Here is a 19,371-nt window from a genome sequence, read left to right as displayed (position 1 = left end):
CGGCAGCTCACATAGACTTTGTCCCACGACATTGACTGCAATTTCCCACAATGCAACAGCTCCCCTCCCACTTCCTCCCCATAGTTACCTCTTCCCTGTGTCCTTCTCTCTCATGGACTCCTGTCCTCCTCAGCTGTCGCCTTGTGCACACACAGCCCTTCTATTCTATCATGATTGATCTCTTCAAGGACTGTATCTGCCTAATGTAAATGTTCAGCTCATATGCCTGTCTTCTGTTTGTCTGGAAGCCACAGGAGTAGGCTCAATTCCAGACCTGAAGGATAAGTAGGGGCCATATTCTCAGTGGTTCCATCAGGCTCTATCAGACCAACAAACCTGTTTTTTTTTTTTTTTTAATGATTTTGAGTTTTGTTCTATTGTTCTCCCACTCTGTCCAGCGTCTCCTACATAGATCCCCTTCCTAGTGGTTGATATATGCTGACTGCTGTCCAGGTACATTATAGATGGAATTTTCCCTATGAAAGATACACTGCTCATCTAAATTACACAATTTTATTGTCTTAATTTTAACTTTTTAAAATTTTGTTTTTAGGTGCCATCAAGTCGTTTCTGACTCATAGCAACCCTTTGTACAACAGAGTGAAACACTGCCCGGTCCTATGCCAGCCTCATGATCCTTGCTACATCTGAGCCCATCACTGCAGCCACTGTGTCAATCCATCTTGTTCAGGGCCTTCCCCTTTTTTGCTGACTCTAATTTACCAAGCATGATACCCTTCTCCAGGGAATGGCTTCTGACCACATGACTAAAGTAGGTGAGACAAAGTCTGGCCATTCTTGCTTCCAAAGAGCATTCTAGCTGCACTTCTTGCAGGACAGATCTGTTAGTTCTTTTAGCAGTCCATGGTACTCTTAGCATTCTTCTCTAATACCATAACTCAAAAGCATGAACTCTTCTTCAGTTTTCCTTATTCACTGTCCAGCTCTCACATACATATGAGGTGACTGAAAATACCATGGCTTGGGTTAGGTGCACCTTAGTTTTCAAGTAGACATCTTTGCTCTTCAGCACTTGAAAGAGGTCTTTTGCAGATCTGCTCAATGTGATATGCCATCTGATGTCTCTCTTTTTTTTTTTTTTGGCCTTCATCAGAGTTAAAATCTATTTTTTTTTTAAATTGTGATTTGGCTGAAAATTTACAGAGTAAATTCACTTTCCATATAGCAGTTCACATACACTTTGTCTCATGACATTGACTACAATTTACCCCAATGCACCAGCTACCCTCCCACTTCTTCCCGACAGTCACCTCTTCCCTGTGTCCATCCCTCCATGCACTCCTGCCGCCTGAGCTGTCTCCCTGTGCATAAACAGCCCTTCTTTCTCAGATTGTTCTCTCCAAGGAGTGTATCTACCTCAAGGTAAATGTTCAACTCATATGCCTGTCTTTTGTTTGGTTGGAAGCCACAGGTGTGGGTTCAATTCCAGACCTGAAGGGCAGCTAGGGGCCATAGTCTCAGAGGTTCCACCAGGCTCTATAAGACCAGCAAATCTGGTCCCGCCCTCCCCCCTTTTTTTCCCCAAATGATTTTGAGTTTTGTTCCACATTGTTCTCCTTCTCTATCCAGGATCTCCTACATAGATCCTCCTCTGAGTGACTGAGAGTGGTGGCTGGGCACCATCTAGTTCTTCTGGTTTCATAGTCCTATAGGCGGAGGAATGCATGGTGTAGTAGTCACTAGGACTAATTGTTTCCATGAATCTTTGGTTTTCTTCATTTTTCTTTGCTCTGGACAAGGAGAGACCTATTGTTGCATCTAGATGGCTACTTGCAAGCTTTTAAGCTCCCAGTCATTACCTGCCAAAGTAGGAGGTGGAACAATGTTTTGTGTAGTACATTATGGCAATTGAGCTTGATGTCCCCTGCGACTATGGTCCTGAGCCCGCTGGTTCAACTACTCGGTCCCTCTGGGTAGCTGGTTGTGACCAAGAAGTGACTACAACCTTGTCCCTTGTCAGCTCTACTATATACCTGGGAATTCTTACAGATCATACAAATACACTTATAGGACCACTGTCTGCCAACCCTATACATGGTCTTGGTTACACTCCCTGCTTCACAGACATACTTAACAGTTCAGACTATCCACCCTTCTATCTACCCGTATACTCATGTTTGCCTTCACTGACAATGCAGTACTGTATGTGCAAAAGGGTTCATCTTTGTTGTCTGCACCTCCCATGTACCTCTTCCTCAACGCCACCATGTAGATCACTCACATTTGGTACATTGCCCTTCTCTTTACCCAAATCAATACTTACCTCTACCTATCTAACAGTGTTCTCTTCCCTCCCCTCCCACCCCTGGTAACCAACAAAGAAAATTTCCTCCCATAGATAAACCTTTCCTTAATTTTTACAATAATGGACTAATACAATATTTGTCCTTTTGTAATTGACTTATTTCACTCAGCATAATGTCCTCCAAGTTCATCCATGTTATGCGGTGTTTTGCAGATTCTACATTATTCTTTAGGGTTACATAGTATTCCACTGTGGGTATGTACCATAGTTTGGTTATCCATTCCTTAGCTGATGGACACCTAGGTTGTTTCCATCTTTTGGCTATTGGAAATAGTGCTGCGTGTCATCTGATGTCGTCACTGCTGCTTCCATTGGGGTGTTGATTGTAGAACCAAGTAATATGAAGTCTTTGACAACTTCAGTCTTTTTTCCACTTATCTTGATGTTGCTTTCTGGTCCAGTTGTGAGGATTTTTGTTTTCTTTATATTGAGGTGCAATCCATACTGAAGACTAAAATCTTCTATCTTCATCAGTAAGTGCTTCAAGTCATCCTCACTTTCTGCAGCAAAGTTGTGTCGTCTGCATATCGCAGGCTGTTAATGAGACTTCCTCCAATCCTGATGCCACATTCTTCATATAGTCCAGCTTCTTGGATTATTTGCTCAGTATACAGATTGAATAAGTATGGTGAAAAGATACAACCCTGACGGATTCCCTTCCTGATTTTAAACCACGCAGTATACCCTTGTTCTGTTAGAAAGAGAGCCTCCTGGTCTATGTATATGTTTCTCATGAGTACAATTAAGTGTTCTGGAATTCCCATTTTTCTCAACGTTATCCACAATTTGTTATGATCCACAAAATTGAAAGTTTTTGCATAGTCAACAAAACACAAGTAAACATCTTTCTGATATTCTTTGCTTTCAGCCAAGATCCATCTGATATCAGCAATGATATCCCTCATTCCACATCCTCTTCTGAATCCAGCTTGTATTTCTGGAAGCTCTGTGTTAATATACTGCTCCAACCGTTTTTGAATTAGCTTCAGTAAGATTTTACTTGCATGTGATATTAATGACATTATTCAATAATTTCCACATTTTGTGGGATCACCTTTCTTTGGAATAAGTACAAATATGGATCCCTTCCAGTCATTTGGCCAGGTAGCTATCTTCCAAATTTCTTGGCATAGCCCAGTGAGTGCCTCCAGGGCAGCATCTGTTTGTTGAAACATCTCAGTGGGTACCCCGTCAATTCCTGGAGCCACTGTTTTTCATCACTTCCTCCAGTGCAGCTTCGACTTCTTCCTTCAATACCATTGGTTCTTGATCATATTCCACCTCCTGAAATGGATGAACATCAACTAATTCTTTTTGGTACAGTGACTCTGTGTATTCCTTCCATCTTCTTTTGATGCCTCCTGCATCATTCAATATATTGCCCATAGAATCTTTCAATATTGCAACTAGAGGCTTAATTTTTTTCTTCAGTTCTTTCAGCTTGAGAAATGCCACACATGTTCTTCCCTTTTGGTTTTCTAACTCCAGGTCTCTGTACATTTCATTATAATAATTGACTTTTTCTTCTCGAGCTTCTCTTTGAAACCTTCTGTTCAGCTGTTTCATGTTGTCATTTCTTCCATTTGTTTTAGCTACTCTCTGTTCAAGGGCAAGTTTCCGAGTTTCTTCTGACACCCATTTTGGTCTTTTCTTCCTTTCCTGTGTTTTTAATGACCTTTTGCTTTCTTCATGGATGATGTTCTTGATGTCATCCTACAATTCCTCTGGTTTTTGATCAGTGGTGTACAATGTATCAAATCTATTCTTTAGATGCTCTCTAAATTCAGGAGGGATATAATCAAGGTCATATTTTGGCTTTCGTCGACTTGTTTTAATTATCTTCAACTTCAGCTTGTATATGAGCAGCTGATGGTCTGTCCCACAATCAGCTCCTGGCCTTGTTTTGGCTGAAGATATTGAGCTTCTCCATTGCCTCTTTCAACCCCACCTGCTACTCCTCGGAAGGAAGGTTGGGCAATCTACTTCCGTAGTGATACCGCCTCAGAAACCCAAGGAGGGGTTGCTATGAGTTGGGGCTGACTCAATGGCACATAACAACAACAACAACATTGCCTCTTGCCACAGATGTAGTCAATCTGATTCCTGTGTACTTCATCTGGTGAAGTCCACGTGTATAGCCATTGCTTGTGTTTTTGAAAAAAAAAAAAAACTTGAAAAAAGGTATTTGCAATGAATAAGTCATTGGTCTTGCAAAATTTTATCGTGTGATCTCCAGGTTTATTTCTATCACCAAGGCCATATTTCCCAACTACGAGTGATTCTTCTTTGTTTCCAACTTTTGCATTCTAATCACCAGTGATAATTAAAACATTTTTATTATGTGTTTGGTCTATTTCAGACTGTAGAAGTTGGTAAAAATCTTCAACTTTCTCATCTTTGGCTTTGGTGGTTGGTGCATAAATTTCAATAGTAGTAGTAATATTAATTGGTCTTCCTTGTAGGCTTGTGGATATTATCCTATCACTGACAGCGTTTTACTTCAGGACAGATCCTGAAACGTTCTTTGTGACGATGAATGTCACACCATTCCTCTTCAATTTGTCATTCCCCGGATAGTAGAACATATGGTTGCCCGATTCGAAATGGCCAAAACCAGTCCATTTCAGCTCACTTGGAAGGAAGGTTGGGCAATCTACTTCCATAGTGATACCGCCTCGGAAACCCAAGGAGAGGTCACTATGAGTCGGGTCTGACTCAAGGGCACATAACAACACAACATGCCTAGGATATTGATCTTTATGCATTCTATTTCATTTCTGACAACTTCCAATTTTCCTAGATTCATACTTCATACATTCCATGTTCCGATTATTAATGGATATTTAAAGCTGTTTCTTCTCATTTTCAGTCATGCCACATCAGCAAATGGACGTCTTGAAATCTTTACTCTATCCACATCATTATAAGGAGCTCTGGTAGCGCAGTGCCTAAGGCACTTGACTGCTAACCAGAAGGCTGGCAGTTCAAACCCACCAGCCATTCCTTGGAAGGAAGGTTGGGCAATCTACTTCCATAGTGATATTGCCTTGGAAACCCAAGGAGAGGCCGCTATGAGTTGGGTCCGACCCGACGGCACATAACAACAACAACATCCACATGATTAAGGTCAGCTCCACTCTGAAGAGGCAGCTCTTCCCCAGTTGTATCTTGAGTGCCCTTTGATCTGAGGGGCTCATCTTCTGGCGCTGTATCAGACAACGTTTCAGGGCTATTCATAAAGTTTTCCAATAATATATCAGACAAACACACTGCTATTCATAAGGTTTTCACTGGCCAATTTTTTGAGAAGTGGATGGTCTCTTCCTTCTTCTAAGTCTGTCTTATTCTGGAAGCTCTGCTTAAATCTGTCCACCATGGGTGACCCTCCCGGCGTTTTAAACACCAGTGGCATAGTCTGAAGCCTCATAGCAACACACAAGCCACCACAGTATGACAAACTGACAGGCAAGTTTTGTCTGCCTTAGCTGTCCCAAACCCCTCCATTCACTTCCTGCTCTCCCTTGGCAGTTCAAAACTCCACTGGCTCGCTTCCTAGTCTCCCTTAGCTGTTCCAAACTGTCACCTGCTTGCTTCCTGGTCCCCCTTAGCTGTTCCCAACATTTTAACTTTTACATTTGTAAAAATGATATTTGATTCATGAAAAGATGCTCAACATAAATCCTTAGCTATTAGGGAAATGCAAATCATAACCATAATGAGATACCACTTCACACCCAGTAAAATGGCTTAGAAAAATAAATAAATTACAGTAACACGTGTTGATGAGAATGTGGAGAAATGGAACCTTGATAGGTTGCTGGTATGAATGTAAAGTGGCGTAGGTACTTTGGAAAACAGTCTGGCCATCCTTCATAAAGAAACATAAAATTACCTTATGTCTCAGAAATTTCATTCCTAAGTGGACACTCAAGAAAAATGAAAACACATCCACACAAAAACTTTCACATGAATGTTCACAGCACCATTATTCATAATATCCCAAAAGTGAAAATAACCCTAATGTCTATTAAGTGGTGAATTAATTTAAAAAATGTAGAATATCCATATAATGAAATATTATAAACTACAACATGGATGAGCCTTGAAAACATGCTAATAAGCAAAAGAAGCCAGTCACAAAACGCCAGAAACTGTATGATTCCAGTTACATGAAATGTCCAGACTAGGCAAATGCAGAGAAAGAAAGCAGATCAGTGGACCAGGGGTAGGGAGGAATGTGATGTGACTGCTAGTGGATACAGGGTATCTTTCTGGTTTCTCTTGGTGATAGTTATACAAGTCTGTGATTATATTAAAAGCCAGTGAATTGTACATTTTAAAACAGTAAATTTTATCTCATTAAAGTGATTAGAAATAATTTCAAAAGTATAAATATTAATCACATTTTGAAATTTAGTCTTATCACCTTGGAACACTCACCTCATTCTTTCCATTTTTATTATTGTTTCCCTGTGAAATCATTTTTTCTAGGACAGCAAGGAGATGTAAAGCTTTCTCAGCTTGATAGGTTAATATATATAGATCTACAAGCAGAAAGCACACAGCTTGGGCAAATTTTTCTTCTGGCAAAAAGGAAAAAAAAATAAGAAAAAAAAAGTTATAATCTAAAGTGAAGCAAACATCTCACATCACCCTCCCCAAAAGGTAAATAAACCCCAGGTCTTTACACAAAGAAATTCACATCACCTAGAGCCATTAATTAGCATTGCAAATTTCAGTTTGCAATGCTAATAATGCTGTTCTATTAAGCATCTCAAAGACTCTCATTTCCGGCATTCCAGCAATCAAATCTCCTTTAGCAAAACATCTACCAAACACCAGCACAGGTAAGGAGGAGAACTAAGTTATGTTGAATGAAAGCTCAATTAGTCCTTCCTATGCCACTTACTATATGTGTGGCCTCTGCACATCATGTAACTTTCTGGATCTTAGCTGTCTCACCTATAAAATGGGGAGAACACTTTAGCTGCCTGAAGGCAGGGATTGAACCACATGTTCTTTTGAGGGACCTAATAATTCTAACATCTATGACTCTATGAACTAGATTTCTTTGTACTTCACAGAGATGGAAAAAAGAAACAACTTAATTACAGAGACTGGATACCTGTACAAAAGAAGCAAGGTATGCATCACCAAAAATGAAATATAAGAGAAGGCCTTCCAGGGAGAAGCGCTTAATGAAAATAGTGTGTGACGTAAATATATTTTCCTTTCCTTTCACAGAATAAAATAAAATGAAAAACAGAAAGGAAAAACCAAGCCTAAAAGAAGGCTGCTGTAATCAAGCACAGAAAAGTGTCAAAATTTCTAAAAGCCTCCTGACAAGTCGTCCTGTTTCAATTCTTGCTCTTACGTAGCAGCCAGACTGAGTTATTTAAAATTGAGATCAGTTGCTGTGCAAAGATCACATCTCTCCAAAGGCTTCCTAAACCGAAAAAACCAAACCCACTGCCATCGGGTTGATTCCGACTCACAGCATCCCTACAGGACAGAGTAGAATTGCCCGATAGGGTTTCCAAGGCTGAAAGCGTTAAAAGAAGCCAACTGTCACATCTTTCTCTCATGGAGTGGCTGGTGGGTTTGAACGGCCAACCTTTGGGTTAGCCTGAGCACTTTAATCACTGTACCACCAGTGCGCCTTTAATGGCTTCCTACCACACATAAAAAGTTCTTGACGAGACTACAAGGCTTTACCTGTTCTGTCCCAACTACTTCTGATGTCATTTCTTAACATTCTCCCACCTAGCTCTGGTCACTAAGGACCCTCTGCTGTTCCTCTCCTATACCAAACAGGCCCTCCTCACCTCAGGATCTTTATTCTATTCCCTTTGGCTGGAATGCTTTCCTTCTAAAGAATAGCATGGCTCAGTTCACCCTTCATTCAGGTCTTTTTTCAAAAGCTGTTTCACTAGAGGCCTTCCTTGATAACCTTATCTAAAGATAACACTCCCAGTCAACTTCATTTTCTTACTCAATTTTAGCTTTACAGCATTTAGTAATATCTGACATTACATATTTATTGTGTGTCTGTGTGGCTATCTCTTGCCCCCATTAAGGTATGAGTAAGAGCACCCCAAATTAACTTAGGACTCTTGACATGAGAGGGTGACTATGCTAAAGTCTGAGGCTAAAACTCAGACTTGAATCAAACGTAACCTCTGTCTGTATCAGGAATACAACCTGCCATTTCTGTAGCTCTCCAAGTACCTGAGAAAAAAACTTGGTAAATAATTTCAGAAAACAATGTAATTTTGTTTGCTTACATGTTTTCTTTGCTGCCTAGGAAGCCAGGTCCAAAACAATTCTCAGAACAGATGGTTACTGCAAACAAACTTTAGAATTAAGCATGTCCCCCCTGTGGTCAAACAGGGAGGCACTCATGATTGTTTTGAGGCCAGATGTACCCAATTTAATGATTACTTTGTAAGTTTAAAACACAACTTCAGAAACATATGTAATCTCCTACCAATCAGATGGACCATCACTCAATTCTGTAACCATTATCTAAATGTCAATCACTGAATTTTAATTGAATTTCCTTGTATTTTTCTTACATATTCTCTGAACTGCTTCCTCCTTGCATCACTTAGTTCGGAATTCTCTGGACTTTGTGATTCCCAATCTGCAAATTGCCTTTTCCCTTTATAAAAGCTCTTTTACTTTTAATTACAACCAGACTCTGCCATTTTGCTCTACAACAAGTTTAAATTTAATGAAGGTAAAGACTTTATTTTTTTCACTGCATGATCCCATGCCAGAACAGTACCTGGCCATAGGAAGTGGTGAATAAATATATGTTATATGAAGAATCTAAGAAATAAAGTTAAAAAATAACAGTAATTTCTAAAGAAGAAAAATGTATTTGAATACTTACTAGATAATTTGCTATACATCATTCAGTCACAATAGATTAACAGAATTTTGTGACTCTAAAAGCCATCAATAATGGTAGTCTTTATAAAAGTATGTATTATACAGGAGCTCTGATGGCGTAGTGCCTAAGGCATTTGACTGTCAACCAGAAGGCTGGCAGTTCAAACCCACCAGCCACTCCTTGGAAGGAAGACTGGGCAATTTACTTTTGTAGAGATGCAGCCTTGGAAACCTGAGGAGGGATTGCTATAAGTTGGGACTGACTCGATGGCAGTGAGTTTTTTTGTTTGTTTTTATGTATTATACACCTATGCTATCCTAGAGGTATAATTCTGGTTTATAGCTATACAGAAGAAAGGAACTGGTCACTAGTTCCGCCCTTACCACTGACATCTCTCCTGTCCAGTCGGCCTAGCCACCAAGCCCTCAGGATTAAGAGAAATGTAAGAAGCACCACAAATATTCCTCCTTGGAGCCAAAGTAATCAGCTGCTCAACTAGGGGTCAGCAAATGGGGTGCCCGTAACTTAGTAGTTCAGTAAATAGAGCAAGATAATATATTTCTACTACAAAATGCACCAAAGAGGAGCCATCACATTCCACCACCTGTCCTGTGGCGAATACATCACCAATCAGGCATTAATAAACTAGGAATTTCCATTTGTGTTTTTAATTAAAAACTATTCTTCAAGCATATTACTTGTTTTAAGATTATGAGTGTGAAAATTTGTCTTGGAATTTAGAATGAAAAGTAAACTAGAGAAATAGACAAAAACACGAATCACAAATAAAATGTGAATCTTTGTGGGCAAGTAACTAAGGGCCCTCTCTAACAATCATTTCCCTATCCAGCTTTCCCTTTGCTGCTTTCCGTATTTGTTCTCTCTCTCTTTTCCTTTTCCCTGACCTTTCTTATTACTCCTACCCCAGGCTAGAAATAGTAAGTTGAGGGAGCTCTGGTGGCATAGTACCCAAGGCATTTGACTGCTAACCAGAAGGTTGGTGGTTCAAACCCACCAACCAGACACTCCACAGAAGGAAGACTGGACACTCTACTTCCGTAAAGATTTACCGCCTTGGGAACCCAAAGGGGGTCGCTATGAGTCAGAATCAACTCAATGATAGTGACTTTGGTTTTCTTTGGTTGGTAAATTAAGATTTGGAAAAAAACTGGGCTATACAGTCTCTATGATTACTCATAAAAATTTCAGTTAGTCAATAGACAAATGAAATACTATGCTGTTCCCTAACATTCCAGAATGTTCCTTCCTCAATCCACTCCTCAAACAGGAAAGGACCCTGACACTAAAGAGGTGTTTAAACAGCAAAGAAAAAAAATCTAAAGAAAGAAAAAAAATTAGTGTCTCCAATCAGAAACAGCATTTTTAGCAAGTTATCTTTGAAATTTGGGGAGGAGCTTTCAAAAAGCTGGATTCATCAAAAGTCACAAATTTAAAAGGTTTTTTTCAAAACTTTTCTGCCCATTAAGATTATGTAACAGTTTTTTCTTGATGGGTAATTTTCTGACTTAGATTAGCAGGTAAAAGTACCAAAGAAGTATACAAGTATGAGAAGATAGGGAAATCTCTGACTTGACAAGTAACATACCAAAAGGTTCTATGAACTGATAAAGTTTCTCCCCAACTGATATTGCTTCTGTATACTGCCGAAGATGATAAAGAATGACTGCCTGATTATAATACAACATGCTGTTTTCAACATCATCTAATCCATCCATTTCTTCAACAGCTGAGTGGACCTATGAAAAACCAACAAGGACTGTTTTAACAACAATAAGGAAATAAAAAGCAATAGTGAAAGAACCTGTATAAATAAACAGGAACGTAGGGCAACATTTCTTATGCTGAATTTTCCCACGCTTTCAATAGTATCTTTATATTTTAACTACTTTCACATATAAAAGTCATTTCATTCATCTGTTTCACTTATGATAAAATTTTGTTAAAGAAAACACTTTAGAGGGATTTGATTAAGTATCCAGCACAAGGCAAGGAGATTTTCTACCTTGCAGCTGTGAAGACACATTCCTTGTTTTAACTGTCAACAGCGCTTCTGAATAGGTTTCCTACTTTCTAGCCTCATGAGTTGTTAAGAGGCTACATGGACAACAGAAAAACTCAAAATGGGCCTTCCCATAAAAATTCCATCTAGAATGTATAGCTTGATTCCATTTTACTAAAAACTATACTAAAATTGGGAGCTCTGGTGGCATAGCGCCTAAGGCATTTGACTGCTAACCAGAAGGCTGGTGGTTTAAACCCACCAGCCACTTCTCAGAAGGTTGGGCAATCTACTTCTGTAGTGATACCACCTTGGAAACTAAAGGAGGGGTCGTTATGAGTCGGATCCAACTTGATGACTCAATGGCAGTTAGTTTGGTTTGGTTTGGTTGTACTACAATTTAAACAACAATAGCTAATTACTTACTATGCACCAGGCCTGCTATGTTAAGCCTTTTATAGAGAACATCTCATTTAATTCTCCTGATACCTCAAGGACATAGATAACATTATCAGTCTCATTTTATAAATAAGAAAATCAGCAGAGAGAGGGTAAGTATCTTGCCCGAGATCAAATGACTAGGAAATACATTTTCTGATTTTCCTATAATGTTCACGTTTTGTTCCCATAATAACAAAGTTTTTTGGTTTTTTTTTTAAAGTAATGTACAACAAAACTACATATGTCACATATGGTTGTTAGAGTGGGCTTTTATGGCTTTTACTAGTAACCTAACATGCACAACTGATACCAAAAGAACATCTGGAATACACATCGCATTTGAAAGTTAATGACTATTAGCATACTACTTCTATAAGCTGTAGCACTAGGCTTTTTAATTTTAATCAAGTTTTGCAACCATTTCGTAGTTCCATGTAACACATAAAAGTAGAATTTCACCTGTATTAAAACGGACTTTTCCTTGCCATAACAAAGATTGCAATAAATTATTGTACAGTGTTAAGTAATTAATTCTTACACTGATATTTCCTGAAATTAAACAGCAGAACTGTGATACAATGGATTTAACAGCTTTAGTTTGGCTACTGACAAGAAACCCGAAGGTGCATGATATATCATGATTTGTAATCTGGTTTCTGCAGATTTCAATCACGCATGTAGTGAACTGGGTAGGAGGGTTCAAATATTAGTTAGGAAGTGGTGTTAGTGACTAACAGCATCTGTATCTCAATTAGTTTAAAGAGTCTTTATAATCTCCATTTGTCAAGTTTTCAAGTAATTAAAAATAGCTTCCTTAAACAAACAGACTCCATTCCCAAAGAAAGGCAACTCTTCTTGAAAGCTCAGTAAATGGGAACAAGAATGAGTTTAAAAAAAAAACCAAAACAACCAAACTCATTGCTGTCGAGTTGGATCCAACTCATAGTGACCTCTCCTTGGGATTCTGAGCGGTATCACTATGGAAGTAAAAAAAAAAAAAAACCAAACCCAAACTCACTGCTGTGGAGTCAGATCCAACTCACAACGGGTCTCCTTGGGTTTCTGAGGTGGTGGTTGTTGTTATGTACCATCGAGCCATCGAGTCAGAACCGACTCATAGTGACCCTTCCTTAGGTTTCCGAGGCAGTATCACTACGGAAATAGATTGCCCAACTTGCCCAACCTTCCTTCTGAGGAGTTGCTGGTGGGTGTGAACCCTCAGCCTTCTGGTCAGCAGTCACATGCCTTAGGCACTACGTCACCAGAGCTCCTACTATGGAAGTAGATTGCCCAATCTTCCTTCTGAGGAGTGGCTGGTGGGTTTGAACCGCCAGTCTTCTGGTTAGCAGTCAAATGCCTTAGGCACTAGGCCACGAGAGCACTAAGAAAGGGTTAATTCTCAGCCAGAAAATAGAGACACTTTGGAAAAATTAGGGAGCTTTAGACTGAACAATGATTGAACTTATGACATGAGAAAGTTTACAACATTTCTATGATTCACCAAAATAGTAACTCTCCAGTCTGAACAAAAACTACGTTAAATAAAATAAAATGCTAATGAAAGTAGAAATGATTGAAAAAAAAGGTGTGCTACAGTGACCCTACTAAACAGAATCATGATTTAGAGAAAGCCAGGTGACACTAAGTATAAACACTAGTAAGAAACTCAAGCGTTGAAGGCACTTGGTGGTGGGGGGGGCACTACTGAACCTTTAGTAAGAATGAAGGCTGGTAAAAGGATTGAAAAAACACACACACAGTTTTCTTGGCTTAACAGGAAGTTTGCAGGAGTTTCTTATTCTAAAAAAAGTTCTAAGGCTGAATGTGTCCTCATAGACCAAACCAATCTGCTTTGGCAGAAAATGCCTATTGGGTTATAGGACACATATACTAGACATCCAGTAAACATTACCTTTCTTTTGATTCTTAAGCTCCAGATAAAGTCATGGCTAATAATCACAGGGCAATGGTAAAATGTCATGACATAAAAGTTTACAAGGACTGAGGTGGTTATAAGCACAAGCTCTAGAGAAAGAAGGCCTGGTTGAATTTCTGCTCCTCTGCTGCTTACTAACTGTATAAAGCTTCCTTAGCCCCAGTTTAAAACAAAAATAATAGTAACTCTACTGTGAGGGTTACATGAGATAAGGCATGAAAACACTTAAATGATACCTGACATCAAGTAAGCGCTCAGTAAATGTTGGCTATTATTCTCATTCTCACTGAAAAATTTTAGTGGGATTTTATAATTACTTCATTCCTACATAAAATTATGAAAAGCCTGAAGGGGTCACTTATTTTTCAATACAAAGTTTTAGGGTGATGCTACAGTGGTATTCATGACTACAGGACAAGGGCTCAAAAAGGTCTCAAGATCCTGGGAGGGAACGCTGTTAGATAGATAGAGATAAATATTGATTTGGGTGAAGAGAAGGGCAATGTACCAAATGTGAGTGACCAATATGGCAGCATTGAGGATGAGAACGACATAGAGAGTTACATGGGCAGTACAGACAACAAATATGAACCCTTTTGCATATACAGTACTGAGTTGTCAGTGAAAGCAAACATGGGTATAGGGACGGATAGATGCGTGAACAAGCTAAACAATTAGGTATGTCTAAATGGAGAATGTATCCAAGATCATATATAGGGTTGGCAGACAATGGGCCTATAAGTTCATGTGAATGATCAGAATTCCCAGGTGTATAGTAGAGCTGACAAGGGGCAAGGTTATGGTCATTACTTGGTCACAGCCAGCTACCCAGAGGGACCGAGTAGTTGATCCTGCGAGCTTGGGACCATAGTCGCAGGGGACATCAAGCTCAATTGGCATAACATACTATACAAAACATTGTTCCACCTACTACTTTGGCGAGTAGCGACTGGGACCTTAAAAGCTAGGAAGCTGCCATCTAGATGCAACAATGGGTCTCTCCTTGTCAAGAAGAAAGAAGAAAAACAAAATTAATGGAAACAATCAGTCCTAGCGACTGGTACACCATCCGATCTGCAACCTATACAACTATGAGACCAGAAGAACTAGATGGTGCCCAGCTACCACTGCCATCCACTTGGAAGGGATGTAGGAGATCCTGCATAGAGAGGGAGAACAATGTGGAACAAAACTCAAAATCATTTGGAGGCAAAAAAAAAAAGGAAGGTGGGGACCAGGTTTGCTGGTCCAATAGAGCCTGGTGGAACCACTGAGACTATGGCCCCTAGCTGCCCTTCAGGTCTGGAATTGAACCACACCTGTGGTTTCCAGCCAAACAAAGTACAGGCATGTGAGTTAAACATTTACCTCAAGTAGACACACGTCCTGGAGAGAACAAATCATGGTAGAAGGAAGGGCTGCTTATGCACAGGGAGATAGCTCAGGGTGCAGAAGAGTATGAAGGGATGGACACTGGGAGGAGGTAACTATGGGGAGGAAGTGGGAGGGGAGCTGTTGCATTGTAAATTTTGGTCAATGACATGAGACAAAGTATATGTGAACTGCTGTATGAAAACTGAATTTGCTCTGTAAATCTTCACCCAAATCAAAATAAAATTAAAAAAAAAAAAAAAAAAAGGTTTTAAGCTCCTTTATATCAAAAAACAGTAACTAAAAGCACAAGACCTAGAGTCAAACAGTTCATTGTTTATAGAGCTCTTACTTTTTAAAGGGAGCTCTGGTGGCACAGTGCCTAATTCATTTGACTGCTAACAAGAAGGCTGGAGGTTCAAACCCACCAGCCACTCCTCAGACGGAAGACTGGGCAATCTACTTCCACAGAGATACCGCCTTGGTGTCTAGGCCTGGGTCTCTATGAGTCAGAACTGACTCGACAGCAGTGTGTTTGTTTTTTTGTTTTTTTGGTTTTACTTCTTAAAAGTTGTATGCTTTTGCATCATTTAGGAGCTCTGGTAGCATAGTACCTAAGGCACTTGATTACTAACCAGAAGGCTGATGGTTCAAATCCACCAGCCACTCCTCGGAAGGAAAACAGGGCAATCTTCTTCCATATTGATACTGCTTGGGCAACCCAAGGAGGGGTCACTATGAGTCAGAGCCTACTCGATGGCACATTAACAACAACAACATTTGCATAATTTATACAAGCTCCCTAGGCCTCAGCTTTCCCACTTATAAAATGAAAAGAATTATGGTAGCTACTCCATAGGGTTACTGGGAAGATAAGTGAGATGTTGAATACAAGGTACTTAGCACAGACTCCTGTCACATTAGCTTTCTGGAACATTAACAGTCTAGTACTGAAACAGGAGAAATGTTGCTGTTATGAGTAGAAAACTGACCGATGTAATCCCCAACCAAAAAATAACCAAACAAAACCCACTGCCATTGAGTCAATTCTGACTCATGGCTACCCCCTTGGGTTTCCAAGGCTGTAAATCTTTATGGAAGTAGACTGCCTCATCTTCCTCCCACAGAGCAACTGGTGGGTTTGAACTGCTGACTGTCTGGTTAAAAGCCAGAATGTTTTACCCACTACATCATCAGAACTCCTTAATGGAAGCCCTAAATCAAATATAATCAGATTATCTTCTATTTGATTATCTCTCAATCCAAAAATGCTAAAACAACTTGACATTATGATTAATAATCAGATCTCTGCAGTTATAGTTAAGATATATCTCAGCAGCTAAACTTCTTTGTTTCTACTTTAATTCTTCCTTAAAACTCTGAAGTTCAACTAAATTTGGCATATTAGTCTATTCTGGTCAAATTAAATAATAAAAAAAAAAACCAGAATAATTAATTTTATACAAATAAAAGTAATACCAACAAATGTTTCAGACGTATTACAAATTGTGCTACCAATATCAGGTAAAATATCACATTCATTTTCCTTAACTATTTTTATTTCACAAATTAGAGAACATCCCAATATTTTTATAATAAAATTTATTTGTGTTATCACCTGATTCTTCAGCTGGATAAGTGTTTGTCTCAAATTATCTGTTGTTGTTTGGTTACTTTTAAAAAACTCAGCTACTGCTGTATTCAAAATTATTTTATAGTCATCTTTGTTTATGTCTTGTAGGCAGGTAAGGTGTTGCAGGCAGGTATCATAATTTCCAGCCTGAAAAAAAAAAAAAAAAGAAAACAACCAAAACTACACAAACTAAATTACATACCAGGTTTAGGAACAATCCACTTATTTCCAAATATATTTCATTTATTTTAAACTAAAATCTCCATGAAGCAATGTTCAGAGTATCTAGAAATGGTGGATATTTATTTCCTAAGAATTAAACTGACACTGTTATGTATATCTAGTGAGATGTAAGAACCAAAACTACACAAAAAGGCAGTAATACTATTTCTAATTTAATTTCTAGTAAATGTACTTTGAACCCCCAACTATCAAGTTCTTCTGTTTACAGTCATGTAAGCTAAAAAATAGATTTTCTACTACATCCTGTCATGTCAGAAAAAAAGCTTTAACAATAAACTTTTGGGATTCCATTTTAAAGCACATTCAACGAAAAAAAAAAAAAAAGGAGAGTAGTGAGATGAAGGTTGACCCAAAGATTTACAAATTTGAATTTAAAAGACTTTAAAAAGTAGTGACAGTTAAAACATGTTTATGAAAACACACAAAAATGGAAATGGCTCAAATTACTCCTATTCCTTTCAATAAATACATTCAGTTAAAACAAACTCTAAAATGGTTTTTATTTTAAAGCTAAACCTACTTCTCTAAACTCAACTCTGGAATTATTACAGAACAAAAGTCAGAAATTTAAAACTTGTTTTAAAGATTCATACTTGATGGGCTCCTAAAAAGTGAGCAGATTAAGATAAACCATTTACTTACTGAGAAAGCTTGAAAAGCACTGCTTGACAACTCCTTTTCCTGATCGGTGAGCCCAGAGGACTGACCTGTCCCTTCATGTTTCTCTGTTCCCTGATCTGTAAACACACAAGTTTTACAGTTCTGTAGAAACAAAAGCTGAGCAGTGAATTTGTCCCTAGTTCATTTCTTAATTGTCTTCTTCCTAATGAAGTTGTCAGAATTACAACTCTCTAAACTACACTGGTTGATAAATGAGTATGAAACTGCTTGTCAGAAGATATCAAGAAGAAACGCTTCCCTAGGTCATAGTCAAGCACAGTGAAAACCTACAATCATTTATGTAAGAACTACAGCTTTGGTGATCAGGACATTTGGACTGAAATACTCTGCTCCCCTAAAACTATTTTATCTACCAACTAGCCTTATTCAAGGAACTATGCCAGGCTCTGGAGATTCGAGGAGATTATAAAAGTACCTATCATGCCTTCATGAAATTTATAGTCTACGTTCTGAGATCTTAAAAATTTGCAAGCAGTCATTTAAGAAGTAATTATTGGTCTCTTCCTGCCTGGAGCAAAGGAAAATTAAGAAAACCAAAGACCCAAGAAAGCAATTAGTCCAAAAGACTAATGGCCCACATGAACCGTAGCCACCTCTAACCTGAGACCTGAAGAACTAGATGGTGCCTGGCTACTACTACCATCCATGCTGACTAGAACCATAATAGAGTGTCCTGGTTATAACGGCAAAACACGTAGAACAAAATTGAAAGTCAAAAGAAAACAAAAAGACCAGACTTACTGGTTTGAAAGAAACTGGAGGAAACTCCAAGACTACAGGCCTAAGACAAGCTTCTAACTTGAAACTTAAGTCACTCCCAGAGGCAACCTCTCAGCCAATAGATGGGCCTATAAAATAAACAGTAACACCCGTGAAGAATGTGCTTCTTAGAACTAGCGATTGTACAGAAGAAAAGGGCAACCATCTGCCCAAAACCAAAGATGAGAAGGCAGAAAGGGACAGGGAAACCAGATGGATGGAAATGGGGAACCCAGGGAAGAAATGGGGAAAGTGCTGACACACTGAAGGGATTATAATCAATGTCACAGAACAATCTGCGGATGAATGATTGATTGGAAAAGTAATTTGCTAGGTAACCTTTCACCTAAAGCATAATAAAATGTAAAAAAAGAAAGAAATTTATATTTTATTTGGACTATAATAAACCATTGCCATCCAGTTAAACTGACTCATAGTGACCCTATAAAGACAGAGCAGAACTGCCCTACAGGGTTCCCAAGGCTATAATCTTTACAGAAGCAGATTGCTTTATCTTTCTTCCATGGAGCAGCTGGTGGGTTCAAACCACTGACCTTTCAGTTAGCAGCTGACTGACTACTTAACCACTGTGCCACCAGCACTCTTTAGGAATATAATAACATTTAACAATTAGAAAACAACATTGGGGGAAAAAAAAAAGGAAACAACACTGATAAGGGCTCATAGGTAATTCCCAGGCAAAGAATAAATGTTTTCACAGCCTTAGAAATCCATCAGCCAAAGATCAATACTTAAAAAATTTAATTCAAATACACAGAAACAAAAGTTCATTAGTGGTCATGGGTTTGGAGAGAAGGAAATGAGGAGTTACTGCTTTAAGAGTACTGAGTTTCTATCTGGGGTAATGAAAAGCTTTTGGAAATAGGTAATGGTGATAGCTACATAACTCTCCTAGGATTAATGACATTCTACTACATAATCAAAAATCACACCAAAAGTTAATAATTTAATAGTAACTAACAAATAATTTGCATTCAAATTTTCCTGACTGTTCCAAGAAATGCCTTATGTTGTTATGTGCCGTCGAGTCAGCCCCGACTCATAG

The 19,371-nt window shown here is 38.8% G+C and overlaps 1 protein-coding gene across 1 annotated transcript in view; it reads right to left on the bottom strand.

Moving 5' to 3' along the window:
* The window catches only part of CNOT10 (CCR4-NOT transcription complex subunit 10), a 104,111-nt gene that overhangs the window by 66,325 nt on the left and 18,415 nt on the right, over positions 1-19,371 (bottom strand). The window contains exons 2-5 of the mRNA XM_007948639.2: positions 17,508-17,602; positions 16,608-16,769; positions 10,828-10,978; positions 6,767-6,909 (exon numbers count right to left, since the gene is read on the bottom strand). Of these exons, the coding sequence (XP_007946830.1) occupies positions 6,767-6,909; positions 10,828-10,978; positions 16,608-16,769; positions 17,508-17,602 (551 nt within the window). The remainder of the gene's footprint in view (positions 1-6,766; positions 6,910-10,827; positions 10,979-16,607; positions 16,770-17,507; positions 17,603-19,371) is intronic.

This window comes from Orycteropus afer, unplaced genomic scaffold, assembly GCF_000298275.1.
Source record: "Orycteropus afer afer isolate SDZICR_OR568_19922 unplaced genomic scaffold, OryAfe1.0 scaffold00218, whole genome shotgun sequence".
Lineage (NCBI taxonomy): Eukaryota > Metazoa > Chordata > Mammalia > Tubulidentata > Orycteropodidae > Orycteropus > Orycteropus afer.
Note: the sequence above shows the minus strand (reverse complement) of the source record. Positions and strands in the feature narration are given on the sequence as shown.